This window comes from Camarhynchus parvulus, chromosome 5, assembly GCF_901933205.1.
Source record: "Camarhynchus parvulus chromosome 5, STF_HiC, whole genome shotgun sequence".
Lineage (NCBI taxonomy): Eukaryota > Metazoa > Chordata > Aves > Passeriformes > Thraupidae > Camarhynchus > Camarhynchus parvulus.
The window spans coordinates 13,615,535-13,639,678 of NC_044575.1; the positions used below are offsets into that span (position 1 = coordinate 13,615,535).

At 41.8% G+C, this 24,144-nt stretch overlaps 1 protein-coding gene across 2 annotated transcripts; it reads left to right on the plus strand.

The window, feature by feature from the left end:
* Positions 1 to 66: 66 nt before the first annotated feature.
* On the plus strand, positions 67 to 23,957 carry GTF2H1 (general transcription factor IIH subunit 1). 2 transcript variants are annotated; one of them, XM_030949647.1, is made up of 15 exons: positions 67 to 493; positions 4,249 to 4,417; positions 6,225 to 6,417; positions 8,789 to 8,951; positions 10,626 to 10,719; positions 11,247 to 11,396; positions 12,298 to 12,377; positions 13,679 to 13,809; positions 14,838 to 14,925; positions 16,241 to 16,329; positions 17,234 to 17,351; positions 18,093 to 18,183; positions 19,573 to 19,688; positions 20,580 to 20,672; positions 21,236 to 23,957. In XM_030949647.1, the coding sequence occupies exons 2-15, from the start codon at positions 4,264 to 4,266 to the stop codon at positions 21,320 to 21,322; spliced, it is 1,647 nt and encodes a 548-aa protein (XP_030805507.1). In that variant the 5' UTR covers positions 67 to 493; positions 4,249 to 4,263; the 3' UTR covers positions 21,323 to 23,957. The 2 variants fall into 2 exon arrangements, with proteins under 2 accessions (XP_030805507.1, XP_030805509.1); XM_030949649.1 differs by lacking the exon at positions 67 to 493 and adding an exon at positions 563 to 694.
* Positions 23,958 to 24,144: the final 187 nt, after the last annotated feature.

Below are 24,144 nucleotides of genomic sequence, written 5' to 3' on the forward strand. Positions count from 1 at the left end.
GCGCGGCGCCCCCTCCCTCCCGGCGCGCGGGCCGGGGCGAGGCCCCTCCCCGCAGCGAGGCGGCGCCGCCGACCCGGGAGCGGAGCAGGACGGGCCGCCGGGGCCGATGGCGGGCGACGAGCGGGGCCCACGCGGACGGGTGACGGTGGGAAACGGGCCGGGCCGGGCGCGGCGGGGATGGGGGCGGGGGGCGGTGGCGGTACCGTTTTTACTGCCGCGTAACTGCCCCTCCGCCCGCCGCCGTCATGGCGACGGGGGAGCGGCCGTCACGTGACCGGGGCGGGGGCCGGGAGGGGCGCCGGCGCCACGTGACCGCCGGGGACGCGCGGCTTCGGAGCCGCTCCTGTCACGTGGTGCGGGCCCCACCCCCGGCGCCCCGCGGCCCGTTCCGGTCACGTGCCCGCCCCGCCCGCCCCATGGCCCCGGCGGCGGCCGCGGCCCGGCCCCCGTAGCGCCGCTCGCACTCGGAGTAGCTCCCGGCGCAGCCCGCACGGTAAGAGCCGCCGGCGCGGGGCGCGGGGAACGGCGGCGCCGGGCAGGCCGCGGGGCCTGATCCGCCTCACCGCCGCGTTGCCCCGGCGATCCGTCCCCGGGGGCGGCGGGACCGCGTCGCGATGGTGCCGCGGCGGCCTTTGGCCTCCCGCGCTTCCTTCCTGCCCGGCGGACGTGTGACGGTGGCCGGGCCGGAGCTGCGGTGAGGGAAGGGACGAAAGGGGCGGCGGCACCGCCGATCTGCGCTCCGCGGGGCCGCGGGCGGTGGCGGGGACGGCAGCGCGGCGCCGGCGGCACCGCTGCCGGGGCACCGGGCTTCGCCCCGCGCTCGGCCCGGTGCGGGCGGCAGACAAAGAGGTGCCGTGGCAGCGCCGTCCCCGCCGGCAGCGTGCGGGTGTCCTCGGGCCGGTCTGGTGGCAGGGTGACATCCCTCGCGGAGCGTGGGTGATGCGGATCGGGAGAGGCCGGGCTGGCCCCTCAGCACGGTGCATCCCCCCCGGTGTGCCCGGGACCAGCGGCACTGCTGCCACCTCTCCATCCCGCTGACAGATCCCCTCCACCCCGCGGGGCGCTGCTCTGCCCCCGCCCGGAGCTGGCAGCGTCCCTGTGCCGCTGCGGGTCAGACTGGGCCATTGGCACAGATATTCCGTGATTCTGCTGCTGCCTGCGGGGAGCGGAAGCCCAGCAGCAGAAAGGCCTGCATTGATCTGTCAGAGCTTGCCTGCCAGCCCGTGGCCACCCTGGCCAAGTCAGGATTATTAAAACGTGCAGACGTTTCCTTTATTTCTGCTCATGGAAAGAGACTGGAGTAAAGTGCTGGTAAGGGAGAGTGTTCAGAACAGGTGTTGTAAAACACAGATCAGAGGTACTGTATCTTAAGAGTGCTTAGGAAGATTCCCTGCAATGGAGGAAAGATAGCTTTTGGAATTTGATGGTATTTCCAGAAGCTCTTTGCTCCCACAGAGCTGCAAGGGGAGGGCTTGTAGGTGGATAAGCACACAGAACATTTCTTTTGGTCTATGCCAAAACTGAAGCTTCCTGATGGACCTTGCCTATTGTAAACTGCAGCTGAAATTAACATCCCCAAGACAGGCCTGATGACAAGTTGTACCTCATTGTTAGGGCTTCTGGTTGATCCAAGTGTTTTTAGAAATGCTGACCAAGCTCTGTTGCTGGGGAATTTAAAATAAGTTGTATGACCTTCCTGTTCATACTTGAACCAGCTGCTGAAGAACACCAATGCTGTAGCAGGTTAAAATTATCACTTAAAGCCACAAAATAACAGCATTTCTCTGTGTGCATGTGGCAGTTCTTGCCCTGCACAGCAGCAATGTCATCATCCATAGCACTGATTCCTGGAAGCTTCAGATGTTAAATGTAGAGGTTATGAGATTTGGGCAGGAACGAGTACATCATTGATGGCTCTCTGCTGCATAGTAAGCCTTACATGCCCCAAAAAAACCCAAAAGCTGAGCTGTGTACTGTGTGTGCTTTGCTTAGCAAGGATGTAGCCTTCCCTGCAGGAGACAGGGAATGAAATCTTGAAGCAAGATTCCTATTTTAGAATTTTTCCTGTACTTCTTGTAACACAAAGCCATTTTGTTTCCATTAGTGACAGACTGTAACCTTCCTAAATCCCTATTATTAATAGTTTTTTTTATTCTTTCTGATGTACTCTTCAAAAGACAGCTCAGGGTTTTCTCCATTTTGGGTAATGCTTACTGTGCTTGTGAGTTGTATCATCCCACTGCCACTGTAAAATTACTGCAGGAAAAAGGAAGTAGAGCCGTGACAGAAAGAAGAACAGCATGAGCCATGTGCTCGCCCTCCCAGGAGGTGGAATGAGCCACTTGCGGGATAATTGTGCTCTCACAGATTGCACACTGCAGGGTACTAGAAGGGCTCTGAAGGAGAACTTGGTAGCTGCTGATTCTTTGCTTCTGTAGTTGAAAGACTGGGTGTAGGAAGGTGAAATGGCGTGGTAGAAAAGCAGAGCAGCTGGCATCAGAATGAGCCTGACTGTGGGAATGCTTTCCTTTTTCTTGCTGTTCTGTACAGGTTGAATTCCTTTGTGTTCTGTGGCTTTGCCTCCATTACATTGGATAATAACGACCTTAAAGGACTATAAAGTAACGAAGGGAGAAAAACACCAAATCCCTAGTCTTGCACATGGTGAGGTTTCCAGTCTCTGAGAGTCTGTGGCCAGCTGCCTTTTTCCAGTAAGGATAAGGTGCTGATGAGACTGCAGACCCACAACAGGAAACTACATAAAATGGTTGTGTGAATAGCATTGAAAGGGAATAGTGCTGCTGGGAGACAGACTGTAATGGATTATGCTAGGGAACAGTCCTGAAATCATGCCATGCAGTTTTCTTTGAGAAAGAAGTATTACCAAGGATGCTCTGAATGTGGCACAGTGTGTTCTAGTGACTGCTGCAGTGGTGCTGATGTGAAACCTCACATTCAGCTTGGCATGACTGAACTCTTTAGCAAAGCCTTGGATGGCTGGAATGGTGAGGGAGTGAAGAGTAAGTGCAGAGCCCTTTTGCCATTATGTCTTTCCATCTAGTGTGTTACTTAACTCATTTGCACAGGAGCTTGTAAGACTTCTGTTGAAGAGAATGCTGTGCTACTGTCCAAATTGTCAGAATAAAATGTCTTGTCTGCTGCTGGTTGGTGTTTCGTTGTTTTTTAGGTTTTTTTAAGAAAAAAAGAAATATGTGAATTTATACGCTTAGAACTACCATTTTGTGATACCTACTAGTAGTGTGATAGCTGATGCAGGTTACAATCTGAACTTCAGTGTGCATCCCAGCAATATTACAGGTATTCTGAAGCACACGCAACATCCACATTAGCTTGGAAAAATAATATTTTGCATATCAGTAGTAAAGTTTATGATACACAAAATACAGCAACTGGACATACTAAACATTTTCAGCAAAGATGTACATTTTTGATAAGTGTACCAACAGTATGTTTGACAGAGTATAGGAATACTTGCTGTATCCTTTATCTCTTGAAAAATTTAAGGCTGTAGGCTGAACCTGGGGAGAGGAATGACAGTGACTGCTGGGGAGAACAATGCAGCAAGTATCCAAAGTCTTGTTGGTTTGAGACTGCTGACAGAATTAGCATTGTGCTGTAGTACATGTAACATTAGTTCCTCAGACTTTGGAGGAGAGGGACTGATCAGTTGCAGTCAAGTGTACAAAACGTTGTTCAGGCCATGGGCAAAAGCCACCACAATAAGAACACCTGAATCTTACTGGGCTACCTTATCTTTAGCACAGTGAACTGAAAATCCATGATTTTTCACATACCTTGTATCCTTCCCTTTTCTGAAATGACTTAGCATCTGCCATTCCCACTGAAGAAGGGAATTGCTGCCAGTGCCAGAAAAGATTTGGAATTCATCATTGCTTAGCTTCAGTATTCTTCTGAACTAGAAAAACCAGTAAAAGGACAGTAAACCAGGAAAATTTAGTTATCAGTTTAAATGTAAGATTTGTGGGTCTTTTAGTGGATCAAAAGCAGTATCAGCAATATAATTAGATGAATTTTTTAGGTAGGTGGGAGTATTTTGTTTAAATAAATTTGCTGATTGTACTGAAAGAGGGGAGCACATTTATCTGAAATAGTCCCAAGATGATATAGGCATGAACAAGTAAATGGGGGCTATAATACTTTAATATAGATAGGAGTAGTGAAAGAGTTACAGCATAGCTAATCAGCTCAACTGTACGTTTTTAACAGCTCATTGTAGCCACAATGGCAACATCATCTGAAGAAGTGCTGCTGATAGTGAAGAAGGTGCGTCAGAAGAAGCAGGATGGGGCCCTGTACCTGATGGCCGAACGCATTGCCTGGGCTCCCGAGGGCAAGGACCGCTTCACCGTCAGCCACATGTATGCAGACATCAAATGTGAGTGAGCACTGCCTGCTGCACTCAGCATGAGTGCCACAGACACCTAAATACCACACAAAGCTCACCTGCCATGCAATTGCAGGTGTTGATACTTCAGGAGGGTTGCAGGGGTCTGGAGCTCTGGCCACGCTACTCTGTAGTAGCAGAGATCAGGACTGTGGTAAAGTATCACCAGCTTAAGGATGCTACCACAGAACTTCTGCAGTCTTCAGATGTTTAACTTACATCTGCTGCATTTGCTATTAACCTTGATAAACTACTGCAATAAATTGAACAGAAAAATAATCTATGCCATATGCTTGTAGAGGGAAGGGTGAGAGGAGGATCAAGGAAGGATACAGGATTTTCAGTCTAACACAAACTATCTGGTATGTCATCTGTTTAACTCAGTATCTAAAGCTGTTTCGCTTTTCATATCAAATGAGCTCAGTTTATTTTCATCCAACAGACCATAGCTTCAGAAGTTTCAGCTTCTGTAGTTTGGCCTAGCTGGTAACATTCTGAATAAGCATTTGCTGTTACAACAGCAGAGTACTTGCAAGTCAAAACTAAACAGTAGATGTCTATAGCATGCTGCCTTTCTGGCTCCAATTAGTGCTCATATATCATGTTCTTTAATGCCAAAGAAGGAATAAAAAGTAAGTTGTGTGTGTCACTTGGTAATGGTTTAGTGATTATTGCTGTTTAAAGTCACATACAGGCACTGCAGCATGATTGAAAGTGTGTGATGGATCAGAACTAAGATGATATTTTCTTAAATTATGAAAGTGATAAGAAGTTTAAAAGCCCCATTCACCTATAATAATCAACTTTGTGAAGGTTTTATTTAGCTATTAACTTACACTTAAGGATCTTATATTTTAAATACGTGCATGTATAGGCATTGAAGTATTTTTAACTTAGATGAAAGATGTGCTTTTTGTCATCTGAAATAAAAAAGGGTAAGATGTTTTTGTCAATTTGTTATAGAGAAGGTGATTTAGTGTTGACATCTGGTTCCTGTCTCCCACTTGCTTTAGAGAAAGGGCTGCTATTAAAAGTTAGGTTAGTGCCATTTGCAGTGCTTCACTAAAGTCACTATAGCACAACCGTCCATAAGCATAGGTCTCCCAGCCTCTGCTCCCTCTGGTTATGAGGATGGAAGCAGGAATTAGATTCTTATGACTCATGAGAGTGTAGTAGTACCTTGGAGGCATTGGTGATTAATTTGGGGAGCACTAGTGGCTAACTGCACTTAGCTCACCACTGGAAACTGGGATCCAGATGTGCTCCTACCCACCCTACCTCTGCTTTCGTACCACTGTCCTTCTGCAGGAGCTGGGCCAGCTGCAAAAACAAAAGGGGGTGCTTTTCAGTGGATCAGTTCCTTGGTTCAGCTTGCAGCACAAACGCTAGCCATCATACAAGAAATGCAGCAGGAAGAAATGGAAAGGGGGAATGAGGTCACCTTTCAGCAGCAGCCTGGATTGCTTCCATGTTAAAGTGTCCAGGTGAAGACAGCCTCATTTGCAGCAGTTTTCTAATGGATCCTGTGGGGAATTAAAAGATGAATCAGGACTCCTGAGCAGGAGCTGAAGGATATTAAGCAACAGGCTGCTACTGTCTGTGTCTTGCATTTTAGAGTGAACAAGGTGCAGGATTCAATCCAATTCAAGGGAAAGACTGACTGTTCCATTTTCACAGCTGCAATTCACATGCAGGGTAATGGTATTTAATTGGATGATGAGAATAACTGCTTATAAGCAAATACTCTAGGGAAGACAGTTTCTTGTATAAGCTTACTGTCTGTCTCTCTGCAATCTAGGCCAGAAAATCAGTCCAGAAGGTAAAGCTAAAATTCAGCTGCAGCTGGTATTGCATGCAGGGGACACAACCAACTTCCACTTCTCCAATGAAAGCACAGCAGTGAAGGAGCGAGATGCGGTCAAGGATCTTCTTCAACAGCTCTTGCCCAAGTTCAAAAGGAAAGCTAATAAAGAACTTGAGGAGAAGAACAGGTAAAGGGATAGCAACCTAAAAGTCTGTTGGGGTTTTTTCTTCTGACTGTTAGCTAACTATTGTGGATTTCTATAAACAGTTGTTGTTATTTCAACATCATGAATGATACAGCATTTGTTTCCCTAGTAAAAATCTCCCTGCTTTCCATTTCGAGGCAGTTCCTTGAGACTTGCATAACTGTCACATATTGAGACTACACTTGTGTGCTTAGTGACACGTTCTTGAGGTGTCAAGGCAGCCAGTCTGGCTGCCACCCGGTCTTTCTTACCCATAGCTATCAGAGGAGAGCACCCAACTGGCAGCCTGTCTCTTTAGTCTTCTTAAATATATATGCATCACTTAGAAAAGCTGCTTGATTTTTTCCTTTTCCAGAAATTTTGTGGAGCCTGGTGATTTTTTTTTCCCCCCCAAAAAGCCCAATTTGCCCCTCAAATCTTTCCTGATATTTTATAGACTACTGAATTGTTAGGTATTTTCATGCATCTCACTTGAGAGGCTGCAGTTTGTTATTTGGCATACAGGATGTTTATTCTAAGAAATTGTTTGAGAAGCTGTTGAGGACCTAAGTCCTTTTCCCATATGGGCTCTTGAGATACATTTCCGTTCCTTTAACATGTTTGTTAATCCAATCCCTGTGGCCACAGAGCTCTCTTCTCTGCATCTCCCCTGACAAACTGCACTTCATTTTAGTGTCTGCTGTGAATCCTGTGTCTATGGTTTCCATTTCCAAAAACTCTTCTAGCTCTGAACATAGATTTTTCAAAACATGAGAGCATTGCCTCATGGGACAGACTGGATCTTAACAAGGAGATTTCCCAGCAGAAGGGCAAGAGCCCTTGTGCTGGAGCTGTGACACAATCAGGATTAACTGGTTCCAGTACTGCAGCAGCCACTAGGGTCTGCAGCAGTGCAGCCTGCATTGGCACTGTTCCCATACTCGTTTCTTTATGCTATGTGCCTTTTTTCTGACAGTATTGGTGCTGAGAACACAGGCAGTCTTAGCTCTGAATCTTTGCCTCCTTAAATAGAGTTTTACAGCATCACACCATGAAGTATCAGGAGCTTTTCTAGTTACAGAAAAGCCAGAATCCCTGCACCTACTCAGCCATAGTTTGTTCTCTTGATTAGAAGCCCAAGTCTAGTGATGGGGCTTCATTAGCTTAATTGCAACAGATCAGGCAGAAAGGATCCAGCCTGTTGTGGGAGGGTACAACATCCAGAGTCCCCATGGCACTTCCTTCATTTGTTGATATGTGGGAGTTGAGAATGTACCAAAATTCCAAGCTTTAATGAAATAACAAGAATAACAGACTGCTTTCAGCTGCACTAATTTGTAAGAATTGCCACTAATCCATACTTGTGACAATAAGAAAAACTGGAGAAACCCTGCTGGTTAAAACATAATAATCCTGTCACAAAGCTTTCACTTCCACCTCATCCTGCTTCGTCCTTAGAGCAGCTGAAGGCTTTCATTCTGTCCAGATTGCAGTTTATCCATGTATCCATAAGACTCCTGGTTTTTTTTCATTGTTTGCAATTGATCAAGACCCTGAGGTACATGCTAAAGACTGGTGGGTTATTGGCAGATTGTGAACACACATGCATGCTTCCCTGAAAATAGCCCAGTGTGTTTCTGATAAGGTACACAGCTGTAAAAACAGCTGCTTAAGCATGAGTGAAGATTCAGATGCATAGTCTTTGCATTTTGGGTAGTGATATCTGATATATGGATAACTTTTGTAAACATTGCTCCCTGGTGGAACTAGTGACACAGAACGTGTCTCACATTTGTGCTATGTCTGATTATCTGATTAAGGCATGAAGATCCTACTGTTACCACAGAAACATAAATGAACAACCATTGGGGTAATGTGTTTTAAGAGATCTTATCCCATACCTATTTTGTGATGTATACTCTTGCACTAGAATAGAGCTCTGTAGCTACTGAATTTTAAGATCTTAAACCAAGAATTGGACAGCACTCAGATCTCCTTTTTTTTCTCCCTCATCATATTTCTGTTATGGAGCAGCAAGAATAATCATTGTGCTTTTACAGTTCAGGAGATTCCAGTCCTGGTGTGCAAAGACACAAAAGCACCACAGAACATTTCAGGACAAGACATGAATCCCACACTAACTTTTACTTAGGCATTACTGTTTTCTAACTTTCTGTGTTGACATCCATTTCCTAAGTATTTTCAGACAAGCAGTGCTATTGACATTGGTTGTTTACATGGTCTTGTTCAGAAATGCACAGCATTTTGAAACAAAAGTTGGTTTCTGTTCCTTTTGTGAACTTGTGTTAGTTGTGGAAATACTAGTGATTTATTCTGCAGTGTTTCAATTCTATTCAATACATTCTTTTACCAGAATGCTGCAAGAAGATCCTGTTTTGTTTCAGCTCTATAAAGACCTTGTTGTGAGCCAAGTAATCAGTGCTGAAGAATTCTGGGCCAACCGTTTAAGCCTGAATGCAGGGGATAATTCTGCAGCACCTAGTAAGCAGGATGTGGGCATCTCTGCAGCATTCCTGGTATGTTGAACCTTTAACTTATAGGATTTTAGAGCAAACAAATTGAGGAAAGTGAGAGTTGTGCTCATGCACTTTATTCCCATATATGTGAACTTTCCTGGTTCCTCAACATCTCTCTGCTATTCCAAGTGTAAAGGAAGAAAAAAAAAAAGGTTTCCTGCTAATCTGCAACCTCAAAATTTTGTCAGTTTAAGATGCCCAATTTGAACTTTAAATTGCCAATAGGCAGATGATGTTTGTACTGCTGCTCTGCCTTCTGTAAAACAGGAGTGATGTGAATATATGGTCACTAGATTAAAATGTATGAGCTCATTAAATTAAAGAGTATATCTGTGACAGCATTGACATGCACAAATGAACCTTTCCACATAAGGGTTTTATTCCCTTCCCAATTTTTTAAACCAGTACATGCTTTCAGCTACTTGAAGAACAACTTGTGTATCCAGAAGCTCATTTTCTCTCTTTCTTTCTCTAACTTTCAGTTATTTTACACATTTGTAGAACCTGTGCTTCAGTAAATTCAATGCAGTCTAAAAGTAATCTAGGTACAATATCAGATTGCTCACACAGAGACATGTTTCTGCTTCTGCAACAAAACTCACAGACAGGACTCTTTAGATAGAATCCTACTTCCACCTTTGTAATGACTGTGCCCACAGTGGATTTGGGAGGGAAAGAGGAGGTAGGATTGGTTTAATTTAGCTGCTGTACAACCATTTGATTTTTTCCCCCCTGTGGAAATACCTGAATCAGTTGCCAGACAAATTTGATTGCTCTGATTTCCTGTCTCCCATTATTCTTACGCCTCAATGTTAAAAAAAAGAAACCACAATGAAAAGTAAACCCACCAAACCTTGAAAACTGAAACATTCTTAAGCCACCTGGTTATCTTTGTGTTCTCTGCATTTGTGAAGAAGATATCTTAGATATTTGTGTGTCCCAATTCAAGTTAAATCTGACTGGCTCTGCTCAGAATGCATGTCAGCCTAGGAAGAGGATGGTACAAAAGCTAGGCTTGAGGTACACAGGAAAAGGAGGAAAAGGCAGCAGCCTGCGCAATCATGTACTTTTCCTGTTTCTGAGAACTGGACAGAGCACTCCTCCTCCAGAGCTTCCTTAAGAGATTACTGAGATCAAAGTTCTGACTAACACTAATCCTCAAGCTTTAAATTCAGTGTTACTTATCAGTTACACTAAGATGTTTTTAGTATACAACTATGTATACTTATATTATAAGGGAATAAGGTGTAAGAGCCGTAAATCCTTTTTTGTCACTTCATTATAGTCACTGGTCATTCACTAGCTGAATTGTTGAGTGAACAATAAAACATGAGGCACATACAGTATGCTTACTTATTTTAACTTTGACACAAGGATAAGCATGAATTAATTAAGCATACCTTGTTTTGACCAGTGGAGTGCTCTTTGCTTTCTAAAGCCTGCAGTCTGCTTGTTAAATCATCCTTTAAATGGCAAGTATAATAAAATAATTCATGTTTGCTTGTTCATTCCTCATTCTAAAATACCTATGTACGATCAGATACGTTATGGATTACTGGAGGAAGATTTTTTTACCTGCAGCAGACTTTGCTTGCAAGATGCCAGTTCTTTTCCTTCTCCAGTTAGAAAAAGCATCCAGACATGACTGTTTTTTCCCTGTGTGCTTTTCCTCAGGCTGATGTACGGCCTCAGACAGACGGCTGCAATGGGCTGAGGTACAACTTGACTTCGGATATTATTGAATCCATATTTCGGACGTACCCTGCAGGTAAGAGCAGTGTTTTACATACCAAATACATCCATTTAAGATTGGTCTTTTTACTGTCTTACTCTAGAAAGACTAAAATGTTCATCTGAGATTTTATTAAATGAAAACATTTTACCTTGTGTTGACTTTTTGTTTTTTAAATTGTAAGTAAATGTTTGATTTCCATGACACTCTCCTACTCAGTGTTCCAATTAATTGTTATTTTTCATGAAATCACCTTTGGGAGGAAAATAACCTGTTTTCCATCATTTCCCATCCACTGTAATGAGCACTGACACTGATTCATTTTTGCCCCTAGTGTGAGGGCAATTCAAGAGTGTTCAGGTCACTGTTACCTGTACTTTTCAAAGCTTTACAGGCATAAATGAGTACCTGTTCACTCATGCTTAACTACTGCAGTCCCTTCCATTTAATGGGAGTGAATGGAAGCAGCCAGAAAGCAAGGAAGTCATCAAGGAAATGGTGATCTAAAATACCATGTTAAGATTTGTGGAACAGTTTGTAATTGTTCTGGGTTTTGTTCACAGTAAAAATGAAATATGCAGAGAATGTTCCACATAACATGACTGAGAGGGAATTCTGGACACGATTTTTTCAGTCTCATTATTTTCATCGGGACAGGCTCAATACAGGCTCAAAAGACCTCTTTGCAGAATGTGCCAAACTGGATGAGAAAGGTAAGCTGGTTGTCTCTGAAAACTACAGATGGTCATGGAAAGTTAGCTACAGCTTTGCCATTCTGAGCATGTTTCATAGTGAGAGCATTTCTTGGAACAAAGTACCTTCGGAAAGTAGCAGCACTAGATGCAAGCTTTACTACAAATTCCATAGCATGCCATCCTGGTAGATTGATTATGTGCCATCAGTTACTATGGAACAATTCTGTGTACATAATAGGTTTTGTTTTGTAGTATATGCACAATTTACAACAGGTAGAGCTTTTACTATAGATGGGGTTTTAGTAAATGAGATTCCTATTTGCCCAGATTTTCCAGATGAATTGTCATCCTTCTTCTCTGTCAGTCTTTTTAATCTGAAATTCTAACATATTATTTGACTCAAGTTTTTTATGAACTTTTGAGATAGGTTTGTGATGATGCCAAAATGTGGAGAGTTGGGATCACTTACCACCATTCCATAATCTGTATTGAAAGCCTTCTATCAGGAATGTAAAACCCTTCACAAGTCAAAGATATACACCAGATATAAACTGTCATACTGCCCAGACAGGGCAGCAGAACAGTGCCAAAATTAGAAGAAATGCAATTTTGGCTTCCCAGATCCCACTACTATAACTGCATCTCAATTTATTTTTTTAATCAGTGTTCAGTGATGCAATTAGAAGAATTGAAAACTGGGCTAATTAGAAGAAAGATGTTTTGGAGTAACTTCCCACATTTATCACTTACTTTAAATGGAACTTTAAAAAGGGTTTAAAGGGTTTTAGTCCCAGTGTTATTTGGGCCTGTGCAGAACCTCTGTCTTCCTTTAAAGATTAAATATAACCTGATGATCCCATAGTTATGCTATTTGTTTAGATACAGTTTTTCATGATCTTTTAAAATTTGTTTCACACAGGCTTAAAAGCAATGGTGTCTCAAGGAGTGAAAAACCCTCTGATAGACTTAACAGCTTTGGAAGATAAAACATTAGATGAAGTAAGTACTTGGGGAAACAAAACAGAAAACAAACAAAAAGTCCAAAAGAAAACTATACCCCTTCCTTAGTTACATTAAAGTGGATATTTCTTTTAAAACCACTACAGATGCTAATTCTAACACAAATCCCTTACTAGGCAGTTGTAGTGGTTGGGTGCTCAACATTGCTGCTGTTGTGTGTGTGTAGGGAAATGGAGACTGTGCCCATGGACCTGTGTGGTCACATCTGCCTTGGTGTGCAGGGTGTAAATACAGGAACTTCCCTTCTTTAAAGAATTACTCTTTCATTTGGCTTTTTAGTCTAAAGTGAATTTTGGTTTTTTTCCTACCTTTTAGAGTCTGTGACAATGTACAGAAGAGTAGCACAAACCAGGATAAAGTCTTTGATTTGTTCTTACTTTGAACACTGCTACTTGATTTGGCCTAACTGAAAGACACTTGATACAGTGTTCTTTGTTTAGCTTCAAATACCTTTGTTTTGCTAAAATTACAACTAACTTGAACTATTACCTGCCTCCAAGAACAAGTTAAAACATTTCACATTAGTGGTGTACCATAATGTGAAGTAACTTAAGAGATGTGCTTTTCTGGAGTTGATGTAACTGAAAATGTTCAGTTGTAGTTAATAATGAAGCTGCATTTTAAAGTTTTTTTGTGGTGTTTTTTCTGATTTTCCTTTTTCATTTTCTTTTTGTGGGAGTTGTCCAAAGCTAGCAGTCTGAAACTGGACCATGAATTTAGGATAGGTGTGTTTGAAGTGCTCTGCAAACTGCCCTGATTTGCTTTTGAGGCTGATTAACAGCAAGCCCATGGGGTAAAATGCCACCTGGCAAGTGGGGAACTCTGCCAGCATTTTAAGGTTTGAAGTTTTTTGAATTTTCTAGTGGTATCACATCCTCCTGACAAGTATATTTTAGCCTGTAGGCTGCTGGTGTCCCACTAGATGTCAAAAATCAGTCAGTAAAACAATTGCTGTCTTTTCCTTGCCATCAATGCCTGTTTTGCACAGGTGGTCCTTAATTTTTTTAAGCTAGTTCAGTTTTTACTTATATCGTGGTCTTATAAAATTACCTGTATAAGACTTGTTACCTTCTCTCTGACACCTCTAAATTGCAAGTGTTAGCAGAATAAAATAATCACTGGAGATTTTTCAAAGTACATAAGGAGATGGTGGGGCAAAAGTAGGAAAATTATTCCCTGGATGATGATGATGCAGAGGAGATGGCTTCCTGGCTCCAGGGAAAACAGAACTGTCTTGCTGCTCTGGGGGCCAAGAGGGAATTAATGTTGTTTCTCTGCAGGGCTATGGTGTTGCTTCTGTGGCCTCTACATCAAATGCCTCAAAGTCTGCTAGAGAAAGCAGCAATGCTGCCATCATAAAACGCTTTAATCATCATAGTGCCATGGTCCTTGCAGCTGGCCTCAGGAAACAGTAAGTTTCAGTGTTGTGTAATAGATTTCTGGAGTAAATTTTAAGGAATTTTCAAAACAAAAGCACATCTTCAGTTATTCATACAACCTTTTCTTTTAATTTTTTATGGATGAATTATTTTCCTCTAAAAATGAAAATACCTTTAGGTTTCATTTTACTTCATAGAAGTTTTTCAGAGCTGTTTGAAATGATGACTGCTATTTTTAACTGAGTTATGATATAAAGCAGATTAAAAAGAAAAGAATGGGTGTGCCTTAGATGTCTAGCCCTGGTGAAGGCAGCAGAAGTAGTGAGATCTGGTGCAGCGATTTCCTATTTCCTGCCTTCCAGGAGCAGGTCTGCTGGGGCTTCCTGCAGTGTGGCATAGGTGGATCAGATGAAAGACTCCTCAGGTGCAGTACTCTGCCCCTGACCAAAAACACCTGTCAGGTCACCTGCTCTACAACTGCTTTATGGACAACCAGCAAGGATTACTACTCTACCCAAATCCTACAGACCTTAACTGTGAGAGATCTTAGTTAATACTTCCTTCTGTTTGGCTGGGGTCCCTCACATTGTTCCTCTGTTTTGCACAAATTGTACCCTGCACCTCAAGCAATCTCTTTTGGGCCAAGTGTGTTTGTTTCTCAGTTCAGACAGGCACAACAGGATAGGGCTCCTGGAACAGTTGTACTGCAGGGCTCCCAGAGCTCTGCTAATACCTGGTTGCATAACTGTGTATACAAAGTGTTTCTAATTTAGCCATGATTTTGCTGTGTCCCACATGCACTGTTGGCATGCTGCTATTTCTGAAGAGAGGGATCCAGCACCTTCCCCTGCTGTGGAATTTCCCCTGTGACAAACAGGGTTAATGTGAGGAGTTGGTTCCTTCTGTCTACACCAACTGCTAGAAATTAAGACATAAGGGGAAAAAAGTATGTGAACATGCATATGAAGTTTTTGAAACAGATGTATTTACTTTGTCTCTAGCTTGTATCTTAAGTTTCCTGTGAGGTGAATTCTTCTTAATGCTGTTTCTCTATTTTAAGAGAAGCACAAAATGACCATTACAGTGAGACCAGCAGTACGGATGGAAACTCCAGGGATTCAGATTTCTTTCAGCCACCACTGAAAAAGGTATAAAGTTAGCTGATGTGATTCTAACTGAATGGAACTGGAAGCTCTGTCTCAAAAAATTGCTGAAAGTTCCTTACTTGGTTTATGACACATCTGAAGTAAAACTTTTTTAGCCTTGTTTAGAAGTATATAGAATAACAACCTGACAGCCTGTAAGAAGCCTTGTTACCTCTGTTAGTAAACACAAATAAGTTACACATTGAAGTATTGTGCTGTTTAGCTCTTCAGTAGTGCCCAATGAAAGTAAAAAATTCTAAGATACTTCAGATTGGACTCAGAAATCTGGTTCTTTCCATTTGCTGCAGTTCTATTTTCAGCCTCCTTCCTTCCTTTTGTTTTTCTTTCAAATGCCTGAAAACTTCTAGAGAACATCCATCAGAAAAGGATATTGGTGTTCAAGCACCAATAGTAACCTGTCAAGTGTGTTGTTTGTGGAGGGGATGATGAAACTGGCACATGACAGCCGTCGTCTTAGTCAGAAACTTAAGTGAGGTTGAACTGAGTGTAGTGACACCTAGTGCAGTGAAATACAGGGCAACAGCCTGGTCTAGACTAACCAGAGCAGCTCACAAAGTGAGTACTGTAATTGCTATAAAACTGAATTGAATACTCTTCCTGGAGTTGACAGTCTCAACAGAAAACATCAGAGAGACTCAAAACTTGGTTGTATTGTGAGAAAACTTTGTAGAATACATGTGTTGGCAAGTGTTGGGGTAGTCTTTGACTTTCCTCAAAAGCTGTAAAGTTTTACTCAGCAGAAAATTATATAGCAAGACTAGAAGAAATGTGATGAAAAGGAGAGTGAAAGTAGCAGAAGAATAGGAGACTTCAGAAATAGTTTTCTAGTTGTACAAAGTCTGATGTCACTGTGCTGTTACCTCTCACTGCTAATACTCCACAGCTCTGCTGTCCCCCGATAGCTTGGGGTAATTACTGTGGTTTTAGTCTTAGACTCCTGTGCACCAGCTATGAAATCATGAGTATTTCTGCTAATCTGTAGTTAGATGGACATAAATAGAGAGCACAAATTATTATCTATGTATACCTTTTGGAACATGTTTTGGAAGTGGCAGGGACTGCCTAATTTTAGCAGAATCTGGAGAAAAAGCAATGGTGCCAAGACTTCCAAATGGCCCATCCTGAACAACACTGGGCATCATTCCCTCTGGAGGGTAGGCATCAGTCATTCCATACCTGGGTTTTCTTTTAGGTTTTAGTAACCCTTCAGCTCAAACTTGATGCAGCAGAAGAAAGCACTGCATGTATGGACTTGTGCCTTCATTAGTAACATGTATCATTATTTGGCTAATTTTAGGTAAAACTGCAGGAGGCCATTGAATATGAAGATTTATCAAAGAATAATAGCGTTAAAACTATTGCACTAAACTTAAAGAAGTCTGATAGGTAAGTTAAAATAATGCACAGCTATTTCAGCAGAGACAGTTTAGCAGGGGTTTCATCACAGCCCACACAGGACCAGCTGATTTAGTCCCTACTGTGCCACACTCAGGTGTGTTACAACTGAGTTTAGGAACCTAATATGAGCTTTTGCATAAACCAGTTTCCCCTTAAATTTGTAGTTTTATTTCTCAGAGTGGTTGGGGTAAGAAGGGACATCTGGAGATCATCTAGTCCAATAACCCTCTGAAAAGTAAGATGGAATTTGGCAGGGGTAAGTCTCTAAGCCAACCTGAATGACCTTGACATGTAATTTCTGTGAAAGCCTAACAGAGCTCTGTTCACAGTTCAGCACATCATTGCAGCTTTCAGTGGAAAAATGTGTTACATATGAAAATATATGGAATTCCAAGAAAAATCCTCTCCCAGGCAAAAAAGTGCAGTTGGGATAGTTTGGACTGCTCAGGGGTCTAAGATTTTTCTAGGGGTAGTCCTCCTGTTTTCTAGACTTTCGAGTTTGAGAACCATAGATGTAACATCAGAAAAGGAGCAGTACTACAGAAAGAGAACAGTTCCACATGTGCACCTAACTTCATTTACATTAATTTCAGTTGAAAGTTATATGAATTGCTCCATTCTATTGATATTTTCAGAATTTGGTGGCAAGGGTAGCTTTTCATTGGCAAAATGATGATCACAGATTCAACAACTGAAGCTGTTATTTGCTGCTATACTATGCCTAACCCAGCCTCTTCCCATGTGGCAATATATTGTACTTTGTCAATAAATAAAGCACTGGTAACAGTTGCAAAGCATCTAAAATTAGAAACAGTAGAAGAACTGTCCAGGAGTTTTCTCTTGCTTCACTCTTACTAGTAACACTTTTCCCTTCCCTTTTCTCACCTCACAGGTATTACCATGGTCCAACTCCAATTCAATCACAGCAATATGCAACTAGTCAGGATATAATTAATTCATTTCAGAGTATTAGACAAGAAATGGAAGCATATGTACCCAAACTAACTCAGGTATGGAAGTATATTTTAAAAATGCCCCTCTTGATCTTAGCTTAGCATCTTACCTTCTATACAGTTCTGTGTCTCATGTCTACTGAAGTTTAAATTTTTCATTGTAAACTTCAATTATCTCCAATTTTTGTTAACTGATTGATTTTAAAGGTTTAGATGATACCTTTTGAGCTGTTATGTTTAAAATCTACACTGAAGGAAACTGAGTCATTGCTGATGCTCAGTTATATTCTTCTGTTCCTGCTTTCTTTTGAAGAAACAGTAACAGGCCAGTGTATTCATCCATCCTGAGAAGTTTAGGAGATTACAGTGAGCAGGTTTTTAATTTAACTGGTCTTTTGCTCCTAAATGCACTTAGGCTGTCAGTGTGCTGTGGGCTACAGAGAAGCTCTGTGCTGGCACCTGGAGGGCAGCAGAGCCCTGTGGCCAGTCTCCCCAGCCAGCATCGGAACTTAGCTGTTTGTAAACCTCGTTTGGCCCTGAGTAAAGCTGCCACAATTCTGCTGCACTTCTGCATAGTAATACTCTGTCTTATTTCAGAGTAAGTGCACAGCCTGATCAAGGTCTAGGCAGAGAAAAGGTTATGATTAATTAGAGAGTTTTCACTGCAAATGAGCTGTAGCACATAATTCTGGAAAAGAGCCGAACCTGAACTTCCATGTAGGTGTTGAACACTAATCTTATTTAAAAAAAAAAATATTAGAAAAAGTGACCTGAAAGATTTGTTCCCTTTCTCTCCAGGTTCTTTCAAGTGGTGATGCTGCCAGCACTATTGCAGTCCTGTCACCTGGAGGAGCACTTATGCAGGGTGGAACACAGCAAGCCATAAACCGTAAGGATTTGGCATGTCTAATGCTTTAATTGTATCCTGGTGCCTTGCACAGCACTAGCTGGCTTGCTGGTTCATCTCTCCCTTAAAACATGTTCCAGTGATAAAGGAAAGTATGGGAATGTGTAGCTGGAGTAGTACTGGGTTACAGCAACAAAAGAAAAGCACCAGCTACACCATGGGGGTGGCAATGGCTGCACCAGCACTGAGGCAAGTGAACATTTTACACAGCAAGTAATGAAGGAAACACCTCATAGATACCAAATTGTCTTACAGATATGGGATTTTACTTGTTCAGCTTTTTTTTTTTCCCTGGATTGTGGAATAGAACATATCTGTGAAAACTTAAGGAAGCAAAGCCTAGATAATCATCTGAAACTAAGTTTTTTGCAGCCTGCATTTAAGATTCACAGCTTGCTGTGGAAAAAAGGCAACTTCCTTGTAGACTGCAAGGGCAAATCAGACAGCCTCTCCTTCTCACACATCCATTCAACGACCCCTTTCCCTATTGTCACATTAAGTGCCAGTTTGAGTTCCTGTCTCTTCAATCTCACAGCAGATGAATCCCTATTCACAGGATTTATTAGAGTTTTCCTGTTTATCTTGTGTTACTTGTTCTGAAAAGCAGCAGAAAGTAATTCAGACAGCTGAAAAAGCAAGTATGAGTTCTTTATGGTACTGAAATAAAAGGAATCAGCAAGCAGTGGTGAGGCTTTCTTACCCATCCTGATTGAAATATAGGGTGCTACACTTCACTTCTTTGAGCCTGACCACCACTTCTTTCTTTTAACAGCTTTATCCTAATATTTTATATTCACTGTTCAGTTCACTGTGCTCATCCTCAGTGACTACTTGTACTTTTTGTTTGGGTTTTTACAGCTGTGGCTCTTTCCTTGTTCTTGAACCCTGTCACCCTTTCTTCTCCAAGAATGTCTGGAACACAGTTCTTTTTTCCTGTCTGGATTTTTCATTTTTCACATGCTGTAACCATATTGCCAACATAAGATAGAAGGAAGAACTTGAAGTACCCACCATGGAGTTTGTAGCACTGTGCTGTTAGGACAAGCCAGCAGCAGCACTGCCACACTGTTAGAACAATACAAATATACGGCTTCTAATCCTGGATTAGGTTTGGTGTCCATTCTTTGCCTGGCATGGATCTTCCTAAATAATACACAAGCTTCCAAGTATAGAGCCATAAATAGCAGCTGACCTGATCTAACAGCTGCTGATAGTCTTGATCTAATTGCTGTGAGGCACCTCAGTGTCCCCTCCCAGCCAGTCATTCTGTGACTGTAGAAGTGTACATCACTGAGCTCCTTTGTTAGCCTTAGTTCTCATTTTTCATAGGAACCTTTGAGTGATGTGAAAAACCCCTTTTTCCTGTTGCAGAGATGGTGCCAAATGACATTCAGTCTGAACTAAAACATTTGTATGTGGCAGTAGGGGAACTGCTACGACACTTCTGGTCCTGCTTCCCCGTTAACACGCCATTCCTAGAAGAAAAGGTAAGGCAGAGCTCCCTCCTATGGCCCTGGTTATGATGTGGTTTAGAATAGCTGTTATTACTGAAGTATGGAACTAATACACATGCCTCAAATCAGTACAGCGCTTACTCATACCTAGAACTTAAGGTCACAAAATAACATGAAACCTTATTTTTCTTAGCAGTTCTGCTGGTACTATTAATTAAAATCATCCTTGTCCCTGCCTGCCTGTTAGCTCCCTTTAGGAACAGTAGCTGTTAGCCAGTTTCAAACAGAATGGGCAGCTCAGTTGCAGCTGCAGGGTTCTCATTCCAGTTCAAAACACAAAAACTAAAGCCTCCCTTCCTCAGCTCCAAGAAATAACCTCCACAGTGACAGTACAACCAAATTTCCCTTATTCTTGTATCCATTGCAAAATCACTGTCATACCTTCAGAACACACACTGCTCTTGAGAGCTAAGTTGCCTTCAAGGACAGATGTTTGTCTACAGCCAGGTCTATGACTGTAACTGTTTTTCTGTTACTTTTGACCTGACATGGATAACAAAGATTAAAATTTGCATTCAGATACATTTGCATATCTGCTGCAAAATCTGTCCTGAAAATCCAGTCTTTGCTTGCAAAAGAAAAACATTTTGTGAATATCTTGTATCTATTTATAGTGTTTATTAAGGAGGTAATAATCAGAGTGGCACACCGCACTTTCAGTCATACTGCACTTATCTCAAAAATACAGAGAAGTGTTAGAGACTGATATTTGAATAACTTCCCTTCCTCAAACTGCACAAAGTTGAAGTAGCCCCCAGAATTAGTTATCAGGTGTTTTGTTGGAGAACAGTTTGTTAAAGGAAATGAAACTTGAGTCTTACTGTAATTCTTCAGTATTGTAATACTGGTTTCTGTCTCTCTCAGGTTGTAAAAATGAGGAGCAACTTGGAAAGATTTCAGGTTACAAAGCTCTGCCCATTCCAAGAAAAGATTCGGAGACAATATTTAAGCACAAATGTAAGGGGAAAGTACTGTTTAATTATGTGGGTGCATATTAATAATTTCATTCTTAACTAAGAGAGGATGATAGCTTTGTTACTTCTTATCCTAGGACATTTTAATTTTTTTGTTGACTAGGAAATGGACAGAGGGAAATTGGGTACACAGTTAAGCAGTTGCCTCTCCCTGTCCAATTCGCTGAGTGATGCCAGCAACTGACAAAAACTGTAACCTGAAATTACAGGAGTGATAGAAAGAAAGAGGAAGTCACATTTCATTTTTCACTTCCACTGTGAAGTAGAACGTGAGCAACTTCAAATCTGACACGGGGGGAGAGTTCTGAAGTGGTCACAGACTAAATACCAGAACAGACAGCACAATGGAGGGGTCACTTCCCCCTTCCCTTTCAGCTCAGCAGCTCTCTGCACTGCTTTCTGTTTTACAACAAAGCCTCAAGGTCCTTTCTCTGATTTTAGCAAGATTACTTGCAGTGAATAAAAGCAGGAATGCACCTGAAAGAAAGGGGAGGGGATCTGTTTTCCAGCAGCTGGGACAATGTTTTCTCCCTTTTCCTGTTTCAGTTGGTAAGTCATATAGAAGAGATGCTGCAGACAGCCTACAATAAGTTCCACACGTGGCAGTCCCGGCGCATGCTGAAGAAGACGTGAGGGCACATCCTGTACAGGTCTGAGAACAAAGCCTGCAATAGGGTAGGACTACAGCCTAGGTATGTGCAGATCTTAGAGTTCTTGCAGGAAGACCTGCAAGCTGTGGACTTCTGGAAACGATGCTAACTGAACTTGCACATTTTTGAAAAAGAACTGAGATTAAACTTGAAAACTGGGGAGAAAAACAAGGAAGAACCAAAACGGAAGAGCTGAGGCGCAAATATATTTAAAAGACACTGTTTACTGCAGTTACTCAGGAACTGCTTTTGATTTGCATAAAAAGCTGCTTTCAGAAATAAAAAATTTAAAGAGGGTGTATTAATAAAATTTGTTTTTCTGTCTAATTTTTTTTTAAGAAGTGTATGGCACAGGGTAGATCTCAAAAGTTTTTCTTCACTGGATTCTGACATTTTCTTGAATTCTGTTTGTACTTCCTGCAACAGTTTATAACAATGATGTTTTAAAACATAGCTGAGACTGTTTTTGCTTCAAACATCTGGGAGAGTGTAGCTGTCAGAAGACAAGCTCCTGCCATATGTTTCCCCACCAGTTGGAAGCAAGAGACATTGCACTGAAAGCTGTTCATGGTCTGGGGTCCCTAAAGGTACACAGGGGCAAGCTTTTGCCTGAAGTCTTCGATTTTTATGCAAAAATTTTTCAGCCATCAGTTTTGCATGTTTCCTTTTGAGTGCAAGTGTGTGCTACTGCAATCTTTTTTTTTTATGGTGGCATTTGTTCTGAGGAGAGAATGCATTTTTAAAAATGAAGTTAAATAAAGTTTCTTACAAAAGAAGTCATTTATTTTCAATTCTTAGGCATTTTTTATTTCTTCTCCAAAATCTGTTTTCCTTCACCCTTCCCTTTTGACTATTATACTGCTTTTGGCGAATTGATAATCATTGCAATGAGAAAAATGTGTTATTTACACAGTGTCCATAGGTATTGGGAATCTGTGCCATACTTTGTTCTAAATGGAATCAATTCACAGTTTCAGACCAACTTGTCTTGTATTAAATGTGACTTAAATGCAAGTAACCCCCTTTTCTAGAATATATGCAGTTTAATGACAACCTTGTATTTTTTTGTCACTTTGACTAGACAACAGCTCAGTATGGGCTACTGAACTTTTTTTTACTTCAGATTAAATGTGACTGTTAAAGATGCATCTACTACAAAGACAAATCAGACTGACAATATGTATTCAAATCAAGCACAGCAGTGTTTAGTACAGCAGAAGAATTTCCCCAAACCTGCATGATGGTTAATACTACATTTTGGTATGATGCTAAAACACGGTAGTATGATGTTGGGTGAATAATTTTTGAAAATTCCTACAGCAGCAAAGATGTATTGGTGTAGCCAAGTTGGGTGCTTGTTCTGTGCAGCTGCTCAGTTTATGCAAGAGGGGTTTTTTCTTTACCTGGTGCATGGAAGTCAGCGGCTTCTTTTGACCCTTTTCTTTCAGATTTCTGTATTATGCTATAATCTTTTGGTAAAAGCTGAATTTCAGTTAAGCATCACTGTCTGCACCAAAGTCCTGTTCAGAGCTGTGTGCATATTGTTCAGCCTCCTTCCCTGTGTGCTGCTGCAGATCCATGCATGATCCCTGCTCTGCACCATCCACGTGGTTCTGCTACAAGAAATGACTGGGCTCAGCCACAGATGCCCACTGGGCTTGACAGGGTGAAAATGTCACTGGGAATAAACAGATGTACTACAGCATTTGGGGGATGAGGTGCACATCTTGTCAAGAGTTACCTCTTGTGAGAACTAAACTTTCTCTAAAATTTAGGCTTAGGGTGTGGCTTTATGAAGCCGAATCCCCTTCTAAGTGCAGGCAGCTCCCAGAAAAAAAAAGAGTAGTTTTGTTCTCCCCCGATCCAAAGCATTTGGTCTAGCAATTCTGGGGCCAAATTCCAGCTGTTCCTTTAAAGCTAGCACACCTTCCATCACATCAGAGGGCTAGGGTCAAGAAAACAGGTCTGATTTACATTCTAACTGTGCCTGAAGCTATGAACAACACATTTAAATATTAGACTGCACTGAGACTTCATTTAAATCCTAGGAGAGTTTTGAATATGGAACAAATTCACCTTTAATTGGAATGTATTTAGTGTTCCTGGAAAGACTGGGCAAAATGGTTAACATGGTGAAAAAGTGTCAGTGCAGCACAAGAACATTTTACAGCTCCAAGGAGTGATGTTTATAACCATTTTGGGGATGGTATTGCAATAGCTTTAAGTTATTATAATGATATCAGGCTATCAAAATTACCTTAATGACCAGAACTAGGGGGAGGAGGACAATGATACTAAATTCAACAGTTTTGCCTAGAGACTGTACAGGCAAGGCTGCTATGCACTTCATATTGCTTTTTCAGGTATTGTGGCAATAAGGCACAGGCCCCTCCTCAAGTAAAGGGAGGTAAACTAAATATTCTTTCTACATTGTGTTCCCCTTTTCTGTAGCATGGTCCAAAACACAGATTCATTCCTTAAATTTTGAAACTGAATCATCATGCATTATATTACTATTGGAATCTTTATACTGACTTGTATTTTTAATGAGAATTCATAAAACTTGTATCATTGGCATTGATCTAAGATTTGTAGAATAAACCCTACTGAATTCTGAAGTGAAGTCTTTTCTAATGCTTAGGCTGTGTTTTCTGATGGAATTAAATCCCTAACAGGCTCTGCTGAGGTCTAAATTGAGAGAACTGTGTGTAACTCACTTAGCTGTCCCTTGGTGCTGATAGGTTAGCATCAAAAGGGTTACAATATAATTATTGTCAAATTGTTTCCTTTTCAGAACTCTACACC

Excerpts from the sequence above, each read along its gene's own strand:
- GTF2H1 (XM_030949647.1), top strand. The coding sequence starts at position 4,264 with ATGGCAACATCATCTGAAGAAGTGCTGCTGATAGTGAAGAAGGTGCGT. Across the intron at positions 12,378-13,678 it reads AAGATAAAACATTAGATGAA|GGCTATGGTGTTGCTTCTGT; the intron begins GTAAGTACTTGG and ends GTTTCTCTGCAG. Across the intron at positions 14,926-16,240 it reads TTCAGCCACCACTGAAAAAG|GTAAAACTGCAGGAGGCCAT; the intron begins GTATAAAGTTAG and ends GGCTAATTTTAG.